This window comes from Oncorhynchus clarkii, chromosome 18 (assembly GCF_045791955.1).
Source record: "Oncorhynchus clarkii lewisi isolate Uvic-CL-2024 chromosome 18, UVic_Ocla_1.0, whole genome shotgun sequence".
NCBI classification, from domain to species: Eukaryota; Metazoa; Chordata; class Actinopteri; order Salmoniformes; family Salmonidae; genus Oncorhynchus; species Oncorhynchus clarkii.
Window position 1 is genome coordinate 42,081,140 of NC_092164.1, and position 19,198 is coordinate 42,100,337.

The 19,198-nt window shown below is 42.7% G+C and overlaps 2 protein-coding genes across 2 annotated transcripts; both read right to left on the reverse strand.

The window, feature by feature from the left end:
- Positions 1-8,008: 8,008 nt before the first annotated feature.
- Positions 8,009-11,063, reverse strand: LOC139373529 (uncharacterized). Its single transcript, XM_071114149.1, has 7 exons — positions 10,382-11,063; positions 10,077-10,243; positions 9,611-9,750; positions 9,353-9,414; positions 8,998-9,098; positions 8,664-8,833; positions 8,009-8,523 (listed from the first exon to the last, which is right to left on the reverse strand). Exons 1-7 carry the CDS (start codon positions 10,933-10,935, stop codon positions 8,428-8,430), a joined length of 1,290 nt encoding a protein of 429 aa, XP_070970250.1. The 5' UTR covers positions 10,936-11,063; the 3' UTR covers positions 8,009-8,427.
- Positions 11,064-11,149: 86 nt separating this feature from the next.
- LOC139372332 (uncharacterized) lies at positions 11,150-18,984 on the reverse strand. The gene is made up of 3 exons (XM_071112052.1): positions 18,838-18,984; positions 18,447-18,603; positions 11,150-11,364 (listed from the first exon to the last, which is right to left on the reverse strand). The coding sequence occupies exons 1-3, from the start codon at positions 18,982-18,984 to the stop codon at positions 11,150-11,152; spliced, it is 519 nt and encodes a 172-aa protein (XP_070968153.1).
- Between the last annotated feature and the right edge of the window lie 214 nt (positions 18,985-19,198).

Genomic DNA, 19,198 nt, shown 5'->3' on the forward strand with positions numbered 1-19,198 from the left:
TTTTTGGGAAAATATATATTTCTGGGCGAAGCACCAAACTGCCTTGTAGACAACATGACCTGGGCGAAGCACCAAACTAGCTTGTAGACATGACCTGCGCAAATTACTGTTCAATTTGAGAAGAGCACTCCTCCCTCACCGCTTTTGCCCGTTCACGTCACGGGCCATAAACCGGTACCCAGCGGCTCCGCAAAATCCAATTTGCTTAGTGTCTTGTTTGGCACACTTTGTATAAAATAATAAAATGCAGTAACTACAGGATATTTCTTAACGTAGGTCTTTTTTTAGCTAGCTATAACTGGAATGTTCACGTATCGCCAACCAGGATCAAACTGCCCATAACCTAACCATTTGGGTGGTCTTAACCAATCATCGCACAGTATGATATGGTGGTAGAATGCATCCAATTACAATTCAGTATGTTTACACATATGAATATTACACTTAGTAGTTGAAACAGTTGCAAACTAAAACTAATATTTCTGTTGGACAAATTCAGGGAGGTCCCTCCCCGTTTCGTTCCGTTTGCTTTCTTTTAAGAATCGTTTTGCAACAGAATCGGCATAATGAATATGTCCCTGGCCAATGTCTTCTAGATTTCCACAACGTGAGATTGGCCGTGTTCGATAGCATCAAACCCATGATTTATCTTGGGTAAATTGTGACTGATTGACTGATTTACAAATAAGAATTAATCATTATTTATGATACAAGGTGCTTTGTAGAAGAGTTTGTTGGCGGTTGGTTCCCGTGTGGTGCAGCGATCTAAGGCACTGCATCTCAGTGCTAGAGTGTCACTACAGACCCTGGTTTAATTCTGGGCTGTATTACAACTGGCCATGATTGGGAGTTCCATGGGTAGTGCACAATTGGCCCAATGTCGCCCGGGTTAGCGTTTGGCCGGGATAAGCCGTCATTGTAAATAAGAATGTGTTCTTGACTGACTTGCCTAGTTAAATAAAGGTTAAATACAAATGTTTAATAAAAAGGCGGCTGCAATGTCGAACAAGCCCATTCTCTTTCGGTCGGAACAAGACCCAGTCATCTGGGAATTTTTTTCCAGAAATAAAATAAATATACCTTATTTACATAAGTATTCAGACCCTTTGCTATGAGACTCAAAATTGAGCTCAGGTGAATCCTGTTTCCATTGTTCATCCTTAAGATTGGATTAGAGTCCACCTGTGGTAAATTCGATTGAATCGACATGATTTGGAAAGGCACACACCTGTTTATATAAGGAACCACAGTTGACAGTGCATGACAGAGAAAAAACCAAGCCATGCGGTCGAAGGAATTGTCCGTAGTGCTCCGAGACAGGATTGTGTCGAGGCACAGATCTGGGGGAAGGGTACCAAAACATTTTTGCCGCATTGAAAATCTCCAAGAACACCGTGGCTTCCATCATCCTTAAATGGAATAAGTTTGGAACCACCAAGACTCTTCCTAGAGCTGACTGCCTGGCCAAACTGAGCAATCAGGTGGAGAAGGGCCTTGGTCAGGGAGGTGACCAAGAACCCGATGATCACTGACAGAGCTCCAGAGTTCTTCTGTGGAGATGGGAGAACCTTCCAGAAGGACAACCATCTCTGCAGCACTCCACCAATCAGGTCTTTATGGTAGAGGGGCCAGATGGAAGCCACTCCTCAGTAAAAGGCACATGACAGCCCGCTTGGAGTTTGCAAAAAGGCACCTAAAGGACTCTCAGACCATGAGAAACAAGATTCTCTGGTCTGATGAAACCAAGATTAAACTCCAAGACATAATGTCTGAAGGAAACCTGGCACCATCCATACGGTGAAGCCGGTGAAGCCGTGAGAGGATTTGCAGAGAATAATGGGAGAAACTCCACAAATACAGATGTGCCAAGCTTGTAGCGTCATACCCAAGAAGACTCGAGGCTGTCATTTCTCCCGAAGGTGCTTCAACAAAGTACTGAGTAAAGGATCTGAATACAGTCGTGGCCAAAAGTTGAGAATTACACAAATATTAATTTTCACAAAGTGTGCTGCCTCAGTTTGTATGATGGCAATTTGCATATACTCCAGAATGTTATGAAGACTGATCAGATGAATTGCAATTAATTGCAAAGACCCTCTTTGCCATGCAATGGAACTGAATCCCCAAAAAACATGTAAACTGCATTTCAGCCCTTCCACAAAAGGACCAGCTGACATCATGTCAGTGATTCTCTCATTAACACAGGTGTGAGTGTTGAGGAGGACAAGGCTGGAGATGACTCTGTCATGCTGATTGAGTTCGAATAACAGACTGGAAGCTTCAAAAGGAGGGTGGTGTTTGGAATCATTGTTCTTCCTCTGTCAACCATGGTTACCTGCAAGGGAACATGTGCCGTCATCATTGCTGTGCACAAAAAGTGCTTCACAGGCAAGGATATTGCTGCCAGTAAGATTGCACCTAAACCAACCATTTATCAGATCATCAAGAACTTCAAGGAGAGTGGTTTAATTGTTGTGAAGAAGGGTCGCCCAAGAAAGTCCAGCAAGCATCAGAACCGTCTCCTAAAGTTGTTTCAGCTCCAGGATCGGTGCACCACCAGTACAGAGCTTTCACAGGAATGGCAGCAGGCAGGTGTGAGTGCATTTGCACGCACAGTGAGGCAAAGACTTTTGGAGGATGGCCTGGTGTCAAGAAGGGCAGCAAAGAAGCCACTTCTCTCCAGGAAAAACAGGGACAGACTGATATTCTGCAAAAGGTACAGGGATTGGACTGCTGAGGACTGGGGTAAAGTCATTTTCTCTGATGAATCCCCTTCCCGATTGCTTGGCGAATCCGGAAAATAGCTTGTCCGGAGAAGACAAGGTGAGTGCTACCATCAGTCCTGTGTCATGCCAACAGTAAAGCATCCTGAGACCATTCATGTGTGAGGTTGCTTCTCAGCCAAGGAAGTGGGCTCACTCACAATTTTGCCTAAGAACACAGCCATGAATAAAGAATGTCACCAACACATTCTCTGAGAGCAACTTATCCCAACCGTCCAGGAACAGTTTGGTGACAAACAATGCCTTTTCCAGCATGATAGAGCACCTTGCCATAAGGCAATGCACCTGAAAGTTCACGTGTTCCAGATGAAAATAAATATATTTTTTATAAAAAATACATGTTTACGTTCAAATGCCTCTCCTGTGAAACTGATGTGTGACATACACCTAGTTTCCTGAAACAGGTCAAATGTACATACACAGTCATTTAAAAAAAAACTTTATGCATGTGAGGACACAAAAAACATTGATAATCTATATTTTGAAGTCTGCAGATAAATGCCCATATTTGTCTTGCATTGTTTGACATGCCATGGTTCACTGCCCTTTCTGGTGAATGTGTTAGCAAAACTCTGTATGAGTCAGTCGATATCCTTTGTGGTGTGTTGTCAGGACATGCAATCCTGACTGTTAGTATGAATCACTTGAAAATCCAGAGCATTCACTCATTGCCAAACATCTTAAAGCTGTACATCCGTAATTCAAAGAACAGCAAACAGACAGCCCTGCCACTTGTTTTGCTACAAAGCTGTGGGATGAGGCTGGAACAATAAAGCCACTCAATTTATAAACAGAGCCATTGATGCAGGGACTGACCAATGAGATCAACGTGAGAGTTTTAACCATATTAAAACTCTAGTATACATTGTTTGGACTGATGAGTCCAACTTTGATATAGCTCTAGTCTATATTGTTTGTCAAGCAATAGCAACATTTTCTTAATAAATACCCATGTTGAATAGCCATGGGTCTACTCTATCCTTACCTATATATACTCTTTTTAAGGCCAGGATTCAATCAGATCGCAGGTTATAGGCATTGCAGCTTTGAAAGGGAATTTCCGATTGAGCCGTCGTATGCAGTGTTTACCGGGAATGTGCCTTTAACATTTCTATTGGTTTTCCTGTATCTGTGCATGTGCCCTCTTAAGGATCCGCTCCTTTTTTTCAATTTTCGTCTTGAATGACATACCCAAATCTAACTGCCTGTAACTCAGGCGCTAAAGCAATGATATGCATATTCTTGGTACCATTTGAAAGGAAACACTTTGAAGTTTGTGGAAATGTGAAAGGAATGTAAGAGAGTGTTAAATAAGTCAAAATATATTTTAGATTTTAGATTCTTCAAAGTTGCCAACCTTTGCCTTGATGACAGCTTTGCACACTCTTGGCATTCTCTCAACCAGTTTCATGAGGTAGTCACCTGGAATGCATTTCAATTAACAGGTGTGCATTGTTAAAAGTGAATTTGTGGAATTTCTTTCCTTCTTAATGTGTTTGAGCCAATCAGTTATGTTGTGACAAGGTAGGGGTGGTATACAGAAGATAGACCTATTTGGTAAAAGACCAAGTCCATATTATTGCAAGAACAGCTCAAAAAGGCAAAGAGAAATGACATTCCATCATTACTTTAAGACATGAAGGTCAGTCAATCCGGAACATTTAAAAAACTTTGAAAGTTTCTTCAAGTGCAGTCACAAAAACTATGAAACTCTATGATGGAACTGGCTCTCATGAGGACCGCCACAGGAAAGGAAGACCCAGAGTTACCTCTGCTATGTTCATTAGAGTTAATTGCACCTCAGATTGCAGCCCAAATAAATGATTCACAGAGTTCAAGTAACAGACACATCTCAACATCAACTGTTCAGAGGAGGCTGCGTGAATCAGGCCTTCATGGTCAAATTGCTGCAAAGAAACCACTACTAAAGGACACCAATAAGAATAAGAGACTTGCTTGGGCCAAGAAACATGAGCAATGGACATTAGACTGGTGGAAATCTGTCCTTTGGTCTGATGAGTCCAAATGTAAGATTTTTTTTGTTCCCACCACTGTGTCTTTGTGAGACGCAGAGTAGGTGAACGGATGATCTCTGCATGTGTGGTTCCCACCGTGAAGCATGGAGGAGTAGTTGTGAGGGTGTGGGGGAGCTTTGCTGGTGACACGGTCTATTATTTATTTTGAATTCAAGGCACACTTAACCAGCATGGCTACCACTGCATTCTGCAGCGATATGCAATCCCATCTGGTTTGCGCTTAGTGGGACTTAGTGGGACTATCATTTATTTTTCAACAGGACAACACACCTCCAGGCTGTGTAAGGGCTATTTGACCAAGGAGAGTGATGGAGTGCTGCATCAGATGACATGTCCTCCACAATCACCCGACCTCAATTGAGATGTTTTGGGATGATTTGGACCGCAGAGTGAAGGAAAAGCAGCCAGCAAGGTCTCAGCATATGTGGAAAAAGACTGTTGGAAAAGCAGTCCAGGTGATGTAATTTTTTTTATATCAAGACATATTGATGCCATCAGTCAATTGTGCTACCTGTCAATGATTTTAGAGGATGGTATAGTGATGATTTAAATGGTTTCACTGTCCAGATCCATCTACACTTTTGAGATATCCAGGCACAATGTGTGCCTGATATATCTCCAGAGGTGGTAAGAAAGAGCTAATCACAATCAGATAACTATGTATTTTTTCCCTGCCTCTCCAGGGAGTCCTGTAAACTTTCCCCCCGGTTGATCGGCCCGTTCCCCATCTAGAGTTATTAGCCCCACTGCTGTTCATCTTTTGTTACCACGTACCCTCCGTATTCACCCCACTTTCCATGTATCTAGGATTAAGCCCATGTCTCACAGCCCTTTGTCTTCTGTTTCCAAGCCCTCTTCCCCGTGTCATTGATGGTCATCCGGCATACACAGTGAGACACCTCCCTGAGTGTTCGACCACGGGGCAGGGGTTTCCAGTACCTGGTGGACTGGGAGGGTTACGGCCTGGAAGAGAGGTGCTGGGTCCCCGCTAGAGACGTCCTGGACCCAGCCCTCATTGCCGATCAACCGGTTATGTGCCCAGGTGCCCAGGTACTGTCACACCCTGATCTGTTTTACCTGTTTTACCTGTCTTTGATTGTTTCCACCCCCCTCCAAGTGTCGCCCATTATCCCCTGTGTATTTATATCTGTGATTTCTGTCTGTGCCAGTTCGTCTTTCAAGCCTACCAGCGCTTTGTCTCAGCTCCTGCTTTTCCCCAGTCTCTTTTTCTCGCCCTCTTGGTTTTGGCCCTTGCCTGTCCTGTCTCTGAGCCCGCCTGCCTGACCACTCTGCCTTAGCCTGCCTGCCGTCCTGTACTTTTGCCCAACCACTAGATTACCGGCCTCTGCCTGACCTAAGCCTGCCTGCCGTCCTGTAACTTTCCCTCTCTTCTCTGGACTATTTACCCCTGCCTTGACCTGTCTATTTGTCTGCCCGTTTTGGTTTATTCAACTATTGGTTATCTGACGTGGTCTGCATCTGGGTCTTAACTTCATATCTGATAAGGGCAACTTTAGAGATCCCTGTTTTTTTTACAGTCAAAAGACTAGTGTCAAAATTGACTGCCAAGTCTAATTAGGATCATTTTTGTCTAATGCTGCGTTCGTAACTGGAAATCGGTATTGTGTATGTATATATAAATAATTACACAGTACCAGCCAAGTTTGGACACACCTACACATTCAAGGGTTTTTCTTTCTTTTTAAAACTATTTTCTACATTGTAGAATAGTAGTGAAGACATCAAAACTATCGAATTATATAGTAACCAAAAAATGAAGAATCAAAAATCTATTTTGATTTGTTAAAAGTAGCCACCCTTTGCATTGATCACAGCTTTGCACACTTAGATGAATTATACTTGTGAGCAAACATTTCATAAATTTAGGTTGCATAAAGGGACATATGAAGAAATCTCTATCATTCTCTGTTTACCACATACGATTGGGAAAAATACATTTGAAAGGCCCTCCAACTGGTAATTACGAGTGGGAAACATCCTCTAATACTTCTGACTTCTATACTTTTGCCCAACCTCTGGATTACCGGCCTACTATGTCACCTACTAAGGAAATTACCCTGACAACAGCATTTTCGGCAGTTAAATGCAACTATTAAAATGCTAATATGGTTTTGAACGCTATAGGGTTTTTGTATTTTTTATTTTACCTTTATTTAACTAGGCAAGTCAGTTAAGAACACATTTTTATTTTCAATGACGGCCTAGGAACAGTGGGTTAACTGCCTGTTCAGGGGCAGAACGGCAGTTTTGTACCTTGTCAGCTCGGGGATTTGAACTTGCAACCTTCCGGTTACTAGTCCAACGCTCTAACCACTAGGCTACCCTGCCGCTACAAGCCTGATAGCTGTACTTTTATGGTTGACACAGCTTGTTGGCCCTTATCCAATCGGGTGTTTCTCAACGAGTTCAGGTGAACGCATCCAACAGGTATTTACAACTTCACAATTAGTTTCCACCTCCAACTTGGAGTTCAAGGAAGATAGACGAGTTTCCCACTAGTAATTACCAGTTAGAGGGCCATTCAAATAGATATTTGTTACCCAGAAATGATTTGATATTGAGAATGTCTGCACTGGGCCTTTTTAATGAAATAAAGTACTTCTTAATGGCAAGACAAGGTCTCAATTTCACTGTCATGTATGTTTGTAAACAGTCTTTCAACATCACTTGCAATTGCTGAATTGTATTTGGTTCCCTGTAAGCTGTCTATGGACAAGGAGACCGTTATACATGCATTGGGTTTGTTTACCTGGCCATCATCATCAACTGCTAATTCAGCATTTTTGATAACCTGAACTCTGCTTTGACTTGTGTCGCTTCCACCTTATTTTTTTCTATTTTTCTATGGTGTAATTCTTCAAAATCTCTGAAGATATCTTAATTGCCGCTAAATTGTTGGTCAACAATTTACTATAGGAGCGTATACAGATAAGGCCTTCATAACACCTTTATGAAGCCAATCATGAGACCTTTGTGAATTTTGAAGGATTATTCATAACAACCGTAATCCATTTATTCAACATCATTCATGAGGCGATTTCAAATTAAAACTCTTAAAGGTGTTATGAATACCTTACCCCGTAGAGCAAAGTGTTAACAATTGTTGCATTATAGCATGTTTAAATAATTCTAAGAGGATTTCTGCAGACATTATTTCTCCAGTTAATGTTGATTTGAAAGGCTTTTATTACATGTGTTAAATTGTATGATAAAGAAACAAGTGCTGTATTGCAGACTTTCAAATATAGTGAGTTAATAGCTTAAATCAGCAGGGGAAATGACAAAAATCAAAAATAATATTTATGTGTATATAAATGATTAAATTACATAAATGCATAATATACCAGCTCAGCTGTAGCTTTGACTAAAATGAGAAATACTGTATAATATTAAAAAGTAGTACATTATGGAAACACGTGACCTATTAACCCTATCAAGAACAATGCAATTTTGTTATAAAAATATAAGCAAGTCCGTGTTTGATCTTCTCAAAAGTAATGGTGTATGGATTACATGAAAAATATATTATTTGTTGTGATGATGAGCAGACATAGATGATTGGCTGTTATTTTGATAGTCTTGTCACCTCAGAAGATGGCGTTTCTTGTGGTGTACTGTACGTTGTAAGCTCTGTGTTGTTGCCAGCGTCTCCTTAAAGCTGCACAGCCGCCACATAGCATGCACTGCAAAACAAGGATGGAGAAGTATGATTCACATGTAAAATCAAATCATTGCAGAGATTTAGCATATTTTTTTATTAAATACTCTGTAAAATATGTAAATAGTATACACAGTACACAAGTGAACACAGGCCTATACGTACACATAGCAGGATCCACAGGGGTACCAGAATGATAGCGATGCCACAGGGGATGATAATAGCCAGAGCCCAGCCAGGAAAACCTCTGTCACTTGTACTGAAAGGAGTGGTCAGCAAAATGGTAGTAGGTGGTGAGGTAGTTGTTGTTGGTGCAACAGTGGTTGTTAGGAGACCTAGAATACAAAGTGAACAATATTTAGAGGGTATTATAAACTTGTGATATATGAAATTGTTTTCACATTTGAGTGTTACACACAAGTTGTTACATGCAGTTTGATGACTCACTGGCATCAAAAAAGCATAGCAATCATGACCAATGACAACAAAATCAGCGTACCTGAGACTTTTAAAACATCCCCTAGAAAGGCACTAGGGAGGTTGACGTCTTTCTCTTTGTATACATACGTCACGTTTGCCCTGATTTGATTGCCAACAACACTGTAAAGATAAAAATGGTTTCCTGTGAGAGTTGAACTGTGGAATGTGTGAACAAGACCTATTCATGGAAATAATCCTAATATCAGATCATATAAATCATATGTAGTACTGATCCACAACTGGAACATATACAACACATGCTACCTCCATCCTGTTTAGCCGTACAGACAGCAGCTGTATGAAATCAGCAGACATTCTAAAGAGTGCAGTTAAGAAAACTGGGTTGTTTTGGGAGGGCTTGAAGTTGTACTCACCTAAATTTGGCTTTGGGAAAGTCAAATTGTTTGCCGTTTGGTTCACTGAGAATATCATGCAGCTAAAAGGAGACATAAAATTAAGTTCTGAATTATTAAGATGATCTGACAGGACCATGGATGGTTATGGATTTCATGTCCAGGTTTTTAGATGTATTATGGCCAATATGGCCCTTAAACATTCCTGTTGAATTCTGTTGATCAACTTTACAGTACAATATCCTAGATTGAGTAATCTAGTACGAAAAAGTATCTTACTAGGCTGTTAATTGAATCCTGTATCTGGCTGTAGGTATCATCGGTGAAAGTGACTCTAGCACTTTGAAGCAGTCTCTCCTCCATGGATACATTGGTTATTTTGAAACCAAGATCAACAGCAAATGAAGTATCTGAAAGTTCTGTGAGCACAAAAAAAACATCACTATATTTATTTTATTTAACCTTTAGTTAACTAGGCAAATCAATTAAGAACACATTCTCATTTACAATTTACTATAGCAGCAGACAAAATGACCTGTTAGAATTTATGAGTTTCAACAAAGCTGATTCTGTGTGGAAAAGTCACATTTAAGAAGTATTTAGAAAATGGTAGCAGTTAATTGTTTACTTATTAATAAACAATTATTCTAAGCAGACTTAATTATCTTGAATTTTAGGAGGAAATCTGTTTTTCAAAGTTTTTAAAATCATACTTCATGATATAAGCCGAATTTGTTCAACTCACTGATATAAGTTGCATTCTGGAGGGTGGCTTGAGTGTTTCTTTGAATTTTGAAGGTCCTGAATTGTGTAGACAGTTTCTTGTCGACGGCACCAAGGACGACATCCTTACTGGGGACTGCTGCGTTGAGCTGGAACTCTAGTCTTACAAAAACCACCACTGTGCCAAATCTGAGAGAAATTGATAATACATTTGGACATTTTGTATGCTTTTATGAAAGCATTTGTGGTTAATGGCAGAGATACATTTGTCTTTGTTGCAAGGCTTCCTTGATTGACAATAAATATATATTAAATGATTTTGCTTACCTAGTTGATGCCACTGAAGCCGTAGAAGTTGAAGTAAATGTTGCAGTTGTGGTTGTCGAGGTAGGAAGTGCAATTGTGGTTGTACTTGTAGGAGCTGCTGTTCTAGTTGTAATAGGCGCTGCAGTTGTGGAGGTTGAAGGACCTGCATTTGTAGTTGTAGTAGAAGTTGCAGTGGCGGTCGTCATTGATATGGTTTTAGGACCCGCAGTTGTGATTGGTGTTGTAGGAGCTACAGTTGTGATTTCTGTATTAGCTTCAGTTGTGGTTGTCGTAGGAGGTAAAATGGTAGTAGGACCTGCAGTTGAAATTGACATTGTTGGAGCTACAGTTGTTGAAGTGGATGTTGTTGTGGTTGTCGTAGGCGATACAGTTGTGGTTGTCGAAGGAGGTAAAATGTTAGTAGGACCTGCAGTTGTGATTGACGTAGTAGGTGCTGCTGTTTTGTTTGTGGAAGCAGCTACAATTGTTGTTATAGGAGCTGCTGCAGTTGTGGTCGTGGGACCAACAGTTGTTGAAGTAGAAGCTGCAATTGTGGGGGTCATTGTGGGGGTCATAAGAGCTGCAGTTGTGATTTCTGTAGGAGCTTCAGTTGTGATTGTCTTAGTAGTCAAAATGGTAGTAGGACCTGCAGTTGTGATTGATGTAGTAGGTGCTGCACCTATGATTGTGGAAGCGTCTGCAGTTGTTGTTGTAGGTGATGCTACAGTTGTAGTTGAAGTTGCAATTGTGGGGGGCATAGGAGCTACAGTTGTGATGTCTGTTGGAGCTTCAGTTGAGGTTGTCGTTGGAATTAAATTGGTAGTAGGAGCTGCAGTTGAGATTGACATTGTAGGAGCTACAGTTGTTGTAGTGGATGTTGTTGTGGTTGTTGAAGGAGGTAAAATGGTAGTAGGACCTGCAGTTGTGAATAAAGTAGTTGGTGCTGAAGTTGTAGAGGTCGTAGGAGCAAGAGTTGTTGTTGTAGGAGCTGCATTTGGGATTGGCTTTGAAGGAGCTAATGTTGAGGTATTAGCTGCAGTTGTCGTAGGGACTGTTGTTGCTGATGTCGTTGGTGCTGCAGTTTTTGTAGAGAGAGCTTCAGTTGTGGTTGCAGTAGGGGATGCATTAGTGGTTGTGGAAGCAGCTACAGTTGTTGTTTTAGGTGCTTCTGCAGTTGTAGTGGTCGTGGTAGCTACAGTTGTTGAAGTAGAAACTGCAATTGTGGGGGTCATAAGAGCTACAGTTGTGATTGACGTAGTAGGTGCTGCTGTTGTGTTTATGGAAGCAGCTACAGTTGTTGTTATAGGAGCTGATGCAGTTGTAGTGGTCGTGGGAGCTACAGTTGTTGAAGTAGAAGTTGCAATTGTGGGGGTCATAAGAGCTACAGTTGGGATTTCTGTAGGAGCTTCAGTTGTGATTGTCTCCGGGGTCAAAGTGGTAGTAGGACCTGCAGTTGTGATTGATGTAGTAGGTGCTGCACCTGTGGTTGTGAAAGCATCTGCAGTTGTTGTTGTAGGTGATGCTACAGTTGTAGTTGAAGTTGCAATTGTGGGGGGCATAGGAGCTACAGTTGTGATGTCTGTTGGAGCTTCAGTTGAGGTTGTCGTTGGAGTTAAATTGGTAGTAGGACCTGCAGTTGAGATTGAGGTAGTAGATGCTGCACTTGTGGTTGTAGGTGATGCTACAGTTGTAGTTGAAGTTGCAATTGTGGGGTGCATAGGAGCTACAGTTGTGATGTCTTCAGGAGCTTCAGTTGTGGTTGTCATTGGAGTTAAATTGGTAGTAGGACCTGCAGTTGAGATTGACATTGTAGGAGCTACAGTTGTTCTAGTGGATGTTGCTGTGGTTGTCGAAGGAGGTAAAATGGTAGTAGGACCTGCAGTTGTGAATGAAGTAGTGGGTGCTGAAGTTGTAGAGGTTGTAGGAGCAAGAGTTGTTGTTGTAGGAGCTGCAGTTGGGATTGGCATTGAAGGAGCTACAGTTGAGGAATTAGCTGCAGTTGTCGTTGGGACTGTTGTTCCTAAAGTCATTGGTGCTACAGTTGTTGTAGAAGGAGCTTCTGTTGTGGTTGCAGTAGGGGATGCAGTAGTAATTGTAGAAGCAGCTACAGTTGTTGTTGTAGGAGCTTCTGCAGTTGTAGTGATCGTGGGAGCTACAGTTGTTGAAGAGATTGATGTTGTAGGTGCTGCACCTGTGGTTGTGGAAGCATCTGCAGTTGTTGTTGTAGGTGATGCTACAGTTGTAGTTGAAGTTGCAATTGTGGGGTGCATAGGAGCTACAGTTGTAATGTCTGTAGGAGCTTCAGTTGTGGTTGTCATTGGAGTTAAATTGGTAGTAGGACCTGCAGTTGAGATTGACATTGTAGGAGCTACAGTTGTTCTAGTGGATGTTGCTGTGGTTGTCGTAGGTGATACAGTTGTGGTTGTTGAAGGGGGTAAAATGGTAGTAGGACCTGCAGTTGTGAATGACGTAGTGGGTTCTGAAGTTGTAGAGGTTATAGCAGCAAGAGTTGTTGTTGTAGGAGCTGCAGTTGTGATTGGCATTGAAGGAGCTACAGTTGAGGTATTAGCTGCAGTTGTCGTAGGGACTGTTGTTGCTGATGTCGTTGGTGCTACAGTTTTTGTAGAGAGAGCTTCAGTTGTGGTTGCAGTAGGGGATGCATTAGTGATTGTGGAAGCAGCTACAGTTGTTGTTGTAGGGGTTTCTGCCGTTGTAGTGGTCATGGTAGCTACAGTTGCTGAAGTAGAAACTGCAATTGTGGGGGTCATAAGAGCTACAGTTGTGATTTCTGTAGGACCTGCAGTTGTGATTGGCATTGAAGGAGCTACAGTTGAGGAATTAGCTGCAGTTGTCGTTGGGACTGTTGTTCCTAAAGTCATTGGAGCTACAGTTGTTGTAGAAGGAGCTTCTGTTGTGGTTGCAGTAGGGGATGCAGTAGTAATTGTAGAAGCAGCTACAGTTGTTGTTGTAGGAGCTTCTGCAGTTGTAGTGATCGTTGGAGCTACAGTTGTTGAAGAAGAAGTTGCAATTGTGGGGTTCAAAGGAGCTACAGTAGTGATGTCTATAGGAGCCTCAGTTGTGATTGTCGTTGGAGTTAAAATGGTAGTAGGACCTGCAGTTGTGATTGATGTAGTAGGTGCTGCACCTGTGTTTGTGGAAGCATCTGCAGTTGTTGTTGTAGGTGATGCTACAGTTGTTGTTGAAGTTGCAATTGTGGGGGGCATAAGAGCTACAGTTGTGATTTCTGTAGGAGCTTCAGTTGTGATTGTCTTAGGAGTCAAAATGGTAGTAGGACCTGCAGTTGTGATTGATGTAGTAAGTGCTGCACCTGTGGTTGTGGAAGCATCTGCAGTTGTTGTTATAGGTGAAGCTGCAGTTGAAGTTGCAATTGTGGAGGGCATAGGAGCTACAGTTGTGATGTCTGTAAGAGCTTCAGTTGTGGTTGTCGTTGGAGTTAAATTGGTAGTAGGACCTGCAGTTGAGATTGACATTGAAGGAGCTACAGCTGTTGTAGTGGATGTTGTTGTGGTTGTCGAAGGAGGTAAAATGGTAGTAGGACCTGCAGTTGTGAATGACGTAGTGGGTTCTGAAGTTGTAGAGGTTATAGCAGCAAGAGTTGTTGTTGTAGGAGCTGCAGTTGTGATTGGCATTGAAGGAGCTACAGTTGAGGTATTAGCTGCAGTTGTCGTAGGGACTGTTGTTGCTGATGTCGTTGGTGCTACAGTTTTTGTAGAGAGAGCTTCAGTTGTGGTTGCAGTAGGGGATGCATTAGTGGTTGTGGAAGCGGCTACAGTTGTTGTTGTAGGGGTTTCTGCCGTTGTAGTGGTCGTGGTAGCTACAGTTGCTGAAGTAGAAACTGCAATTGTGGGGGTCATAAGAGCTACAGTTGTGATTTCTGTAGGACCTGCAGTTGTGATTGGCATTGAAGGAGCTACAGTTGAGGAATTAGCTGCAGTTGTCATTGGGACTGTTGTTCCTAAAGTCATTGGAGCTATAGTTGTTGTAGAAGGAGCTTCTGTTGTGGTTGCAGTAGGAGATGCAGTAGTAATTGTAGAAGCAGCTACAGTTGTTGTTGTAGGAGCTTCTGCAGTTGTAGTGATCGTTGGAGCTACAGTTGTTGAAGAAGAAGTTGCAATTGTGGGGTTCAAAGGAGCTACAGTAGTGATGTCTATAGGAGCCTCAGTTGTGATTGTCGTTGGAGTTAAAATGGTAGTAGGACCTGCAGTTGTGATTGATGTAGTAGGTGCTGCACCTGTGTTTGTGGAAGCATCTGCAGTTGTTGTTGTAGGTGATGCTACAGATGTTGTTGAAGTTGCAATTGTGGGGGGCATAAGAGCTACAGTTGTGATTTCTGTAGGAGCTTCAGTTGTGATTGTCTTAGGAGTCAAAATGGTAGTAGGACCTGCAGTTGTGATTGATGTAGTAAGTGCTGCACCTGTGGTTGTGGAAGCATCTGCAGTTGTTGTTATAGGTGAAGCTGCAGTTGAAGTTGCAATTGTGGGGGGCATAGGAGCTACAGTTGTGATGTCTGTAAGAGCTTCAGTTGTGGTTGTCGTTGGAGTTAAATTGGTAGTAGGACCTGCAGTTGAGATTGACATTGAAGGAGCTACAGCTTTTGTAGTGGATGTTGTTGTGGTTGTCGAAGGAGGTAAAATGGTAGTAGGACCTGCAGTTGTGAATGACGTAGTGGGTTCTGAAGTTGTAGAGGTTATAGCAGCAAGAGTTGTTGTTGTAGGAGCTGCAGTTGTGATTGGCATTGAAGGAGCTACAGTTGAGGTATTAGCTGCAGTTGTCGTAGGGACTGTTGTTGCTGATGTCGTTGGTGCTACAGTTTTTGTAGAGAGAGCTTCAGTTGTGGTTGCAGTAGGGGATGCATTAGTGGTTGTGGAAGCAGCTACAGTTGTTGTTGTAGGGGTTTCTGCCGTTGTAGTGGTCGTGGTAGCTACAGTTGCTGAAGTAGAAACTGCAATTGTGGGGGTCATAAGAGCTACAGTTGTGATTTCTGTAGGACCTGCAGTTGTGATTGGCATTGAAGGAGCTACAGTTGAGGTATTAGCTGCAGTTGTCGTATGGACTGTTGTTGCTGATGTCGTTGGTGCTACAGTTTTTGTAGAGAGAGCTTCTGTTGTGGTTGCAGTAGGGGATGCATTAGTGGTTGTGGAAGCAGCTACAGTTGTTGTTGTAGGGGTTTCTGCCGTTGTAGTGGTCGTGGTAGCTACAGTTGCTGAAGTAGAAACTGCAATTGTGGGGGTCATAAGAGCTACAGTTGTGATTTCTGTAGGACCTGCAGTTGTGATTGGCATTGAAGGAGCTACAGTTGAGGAATTAGCTGCAGTTGTCGTTGGGACTGTTGTTCCTAAAGTCATTGGAGCTACAGTTGTTGTCGAAGGAGCTTCTGTTGTGGTTGCAGTAGGGGATGCAGTAGTAATTGTAGAAGCAGCTACAGTTGTTGTTGTAGGAGCTTCTGCAGTTGTAGTGATCGTTGGAGCTACAGTTGTTGAAGAAGAAGTTGCAATTGTGGGGTTCAAAGGAGCTACAGTAGTGATGTCTATAGGAGCCTCAGTTGTGATTGTCGTTGGAGTTAAAATGGTAGTAGGACCTGCAGTTGTGATTGATGTAGTAGGTGCTGCACCTGTGTTTGTGGAAGCATCTGCAGTTGTTGTTGTAGGTGATGCTACAGTTGTTGTTGAAGTTGCAATTGTGGGGGGCATAAGAGCTACAGTTGTGATTTCTGTAGGAGCTTCAGTTGTGATTGTCTTAGGAGTCAAAATGGTAGTAGGACCTGCAGTTGTGATTGATGTAGTAAGTGCTGCACCTGTGGTTGTGGAAGCATCTGCAGTTGTTGTTATAGGTGAAGCTGCAGTTGAAGTTGCAATTGTGGAGGGCATAGGAGCTACAGTTGTGATGTCTGTAAGAGCTTCAGTTGTGGTTGTCGTTGGAGTTAAATTGGTAGTAGGACCTGCAGTTGAGATTGACATTGAAGGAGCTACAGCTGTTGTAGTGGATGTTGTTGTGGTTGTCGAAGGAGGTAAAATGGTAGTAGGACCTGCAGTTGTGAATGACGTAGTGGGTTCTGAAGTTGTAGAGGTTATAGCAGCAAGAGTTGTTGTTGTAGGAGCTGCAGTTGTGATTGGCATTGAAGGAGCTACAGTTGAGGTATTAGCTGCAGTTGTCGTAGGGACTGTTGTTGCTGATGTCGTTGGTGCTACAGTTTTTGTAGAGAGAGCTTCAGTTGTGGTTGCAGTAGGGGATGCATTAGTGGTTGTGGAAGCGGCTACAGTTGTTGTTGTAGGGGTTTCTGCCGTTGTAGTGGTCGTGGTAGCTACAGTTGCTGAAGTAGAAACTGCAATTGTGGGGGTCATAAGAGCTACAGTTGTGATTTCTGTAGGACCTGCAGTTGTGATTGGCATTGAAGGAGCTACAGTTGAGGAATTAGCTGCAGTTGTCATTGGGACTGTTGTTCCTAAAGTCATTGGAGCTATAGTTGTTGTAGAAGGAGCTTCTGTTGTGGTTGCAGTAGGAGATGCAGTAGTAATTGTAGAAGCAGCTACAGTTGTTGTTGTAGGAGCTTCTGCAGTTGTCGTGATCGTTGGAGCTACAGTTGTTGAAGAAGAAGTTGCAATTGTGGGGTTCAAAGGAGCTACAGTAGTGATGTCTATAGGAGCCTCAGTTGTGATTGTCGTTGGAGTTAAAATGGTAGTAGGACCTGCAGTTGTGATTGATGTAGTAGGTGCTGCACCTGTGTTTGTGGAAGCATCTGCAGTTGTTGTTGTAGGTGATGCTACAGATGTTGTTGAAGTTGCAATTGTGGGGGGCATAAGAGCTACAGTTGTGATTTCTGTAGGAGCTTCAGTTGTGATTGTCTTAGGAGTCAAAATGGTAGTAGGACCTGCAGTTGTGATTGATGTAGTAAGTGCTGCACCTGTGGTTGTGGAAGCATCTGCAGTTGTTGTTATAGGTGAAGCTGCAGTTGAAGTTGCAATTGTGGGGGGCATAGGAGCTACAGTTGTGATGTCTGTAAGAGCTTCAGTTGTGGTTGTCGTTGGAGTTAAATTGGTAGTAGGACCTGCAGTTGAGATTGACATTGAAGGAGCTACAGCTTTTGTAGTGGATGTTGTTGTGGTTGTCGAAGGAGGTAAAATGGTAGTAGGACCTGCAGTTGTGAATGACGTAGTGGGTTCTGAAGTTGTAGAGGTTATAGCAGCAAGAGTTGTTGTTGTAGGAGCTGCAGTTGTGATTGGCATTGAAGGAGCTACAGTTGAGGTATTAGCTGCAGTTGTCGTAGGGACTGTTGTTGCTGATGTCGTTGGTGCTACAGTTTTTGTAGAGAGAGCTTCAGTTGTGGTTGCAGTAGGGGATGCATTAGTGGTTGTGGAAGCAGCTACAGTTGTTGTTGTAGGGGTTTCTGCCGTTGTAGTGGTCGTGGTAGCTACAGTTGCTGAAGTAGAAACTGCAATTGTGGGGGTCATAAGAGCTACAGTTGTGATTTCTGTAGGACCTGCAGTTGTGATTGGCATTGAAGGAGCTACAGTTGAGGTATTAGCTGCAGTTGTCGTATGGACTGTTGTTGCTGATGTCGTTGGTGCTACAGTTTTTGTAGAGAGAGCTTCTGTTGTGGTTGCAGTAGGGGATGCATTAGTGGTTGTGGAAGCAGCTACAGTTGTTGTTGTAGGGGTTTCTGCCGTTGTAGTGGTCGTGGTAGCTACAGTTGCTGAAGTAGAAACTGCAATTGTGGGGGTCATAAGAGCTACAGTTGTGATTTCTGTAGGACCTGCAGTTGTGATTGGCATTGAAGGAGCTACAGTTGAGGAATTAGCTGCAGTTGTCGTTGGGACTGTTGTTCCTAAAGTCATTGGAGCTACAGTTGTTGTCGAAGGAGCTTCTGTTGTGGTTGCAGTAGGGGATGCAGTAGTAATTGTAGAAGCAGCTACAGTTGTTGTTGTAGGAGCTTCTGCAGTTGTAGTGATCGTTGGAGCTGCAGTTGTTGAAGAAGAAGTTGCAATTGTGGGGTTCAAAGGAGCTACAGTAGTGATGTCTATAGGAGCCTCAGTTGTGATTGTCGTTGGAGTTAAAATGGTAGTAGGACCTGCAGTTGTGATTGATGTAGTAGGTGCTGCACCTGTGTTTGTGGAAGCATCTGCAGTTGTTGTTGTAGGTGATGCTACAGTTGTTGTTGAAGTTGCAATTGTGGGGGGCATAAGAGCTACAGTTGTGATTTCTGTAGGAGCTTCAGTTGTGATTGTCTTAGGAGTCAAAATGGTAGTAGGACCTGCAGTTGTGATTGATGTAGTAAGTGCTGCACCTGTGGTTGTGGAAGCATCTGCAGTTGTTGTTATAGGTGAAGCTGCAGTTGAAGTTGCAATTGTGGGGGGCATAAGAGCTACAGTTGTGATGTCTGTAAGAGCTTCAGTTGTGGTTGTCGTTGGAGTTAAATTGGTAGTAGGACCTGCAGTTGAGATTGACATTGAAGGAGCTACAGCTGTTGTAGTGGATGTTGTTGTGGTTGTCGAAGGAGGTAAAATGGTAGTAGGACCTGCAGTTGTGAATGACGTAGTGGGTTCTGAAGTTGTAGAGGTTATAGCAGCAAGAGTTGTTGTTGTAGGAGCTGCAGTTGTGATTGGCATTGAAGGAGCTACAGTTGAGGTATTAGCTGCAGTTGTCGTAGGGACTGTTGTTGCTGATGTCGTTGGTGCTACAGTTTTTGTAGAGAGAGCTTCAGTTGTGGTTGCAGTAGGGGATGCATTAGTGGTTGTGGAAGCAGCTACAGTTGTTGTTGTAGGGGTTTCTGCCGTTGTAGTGGTCGTGGTAGCTACAGTTGCTGAAGTAGAAACTGCAATT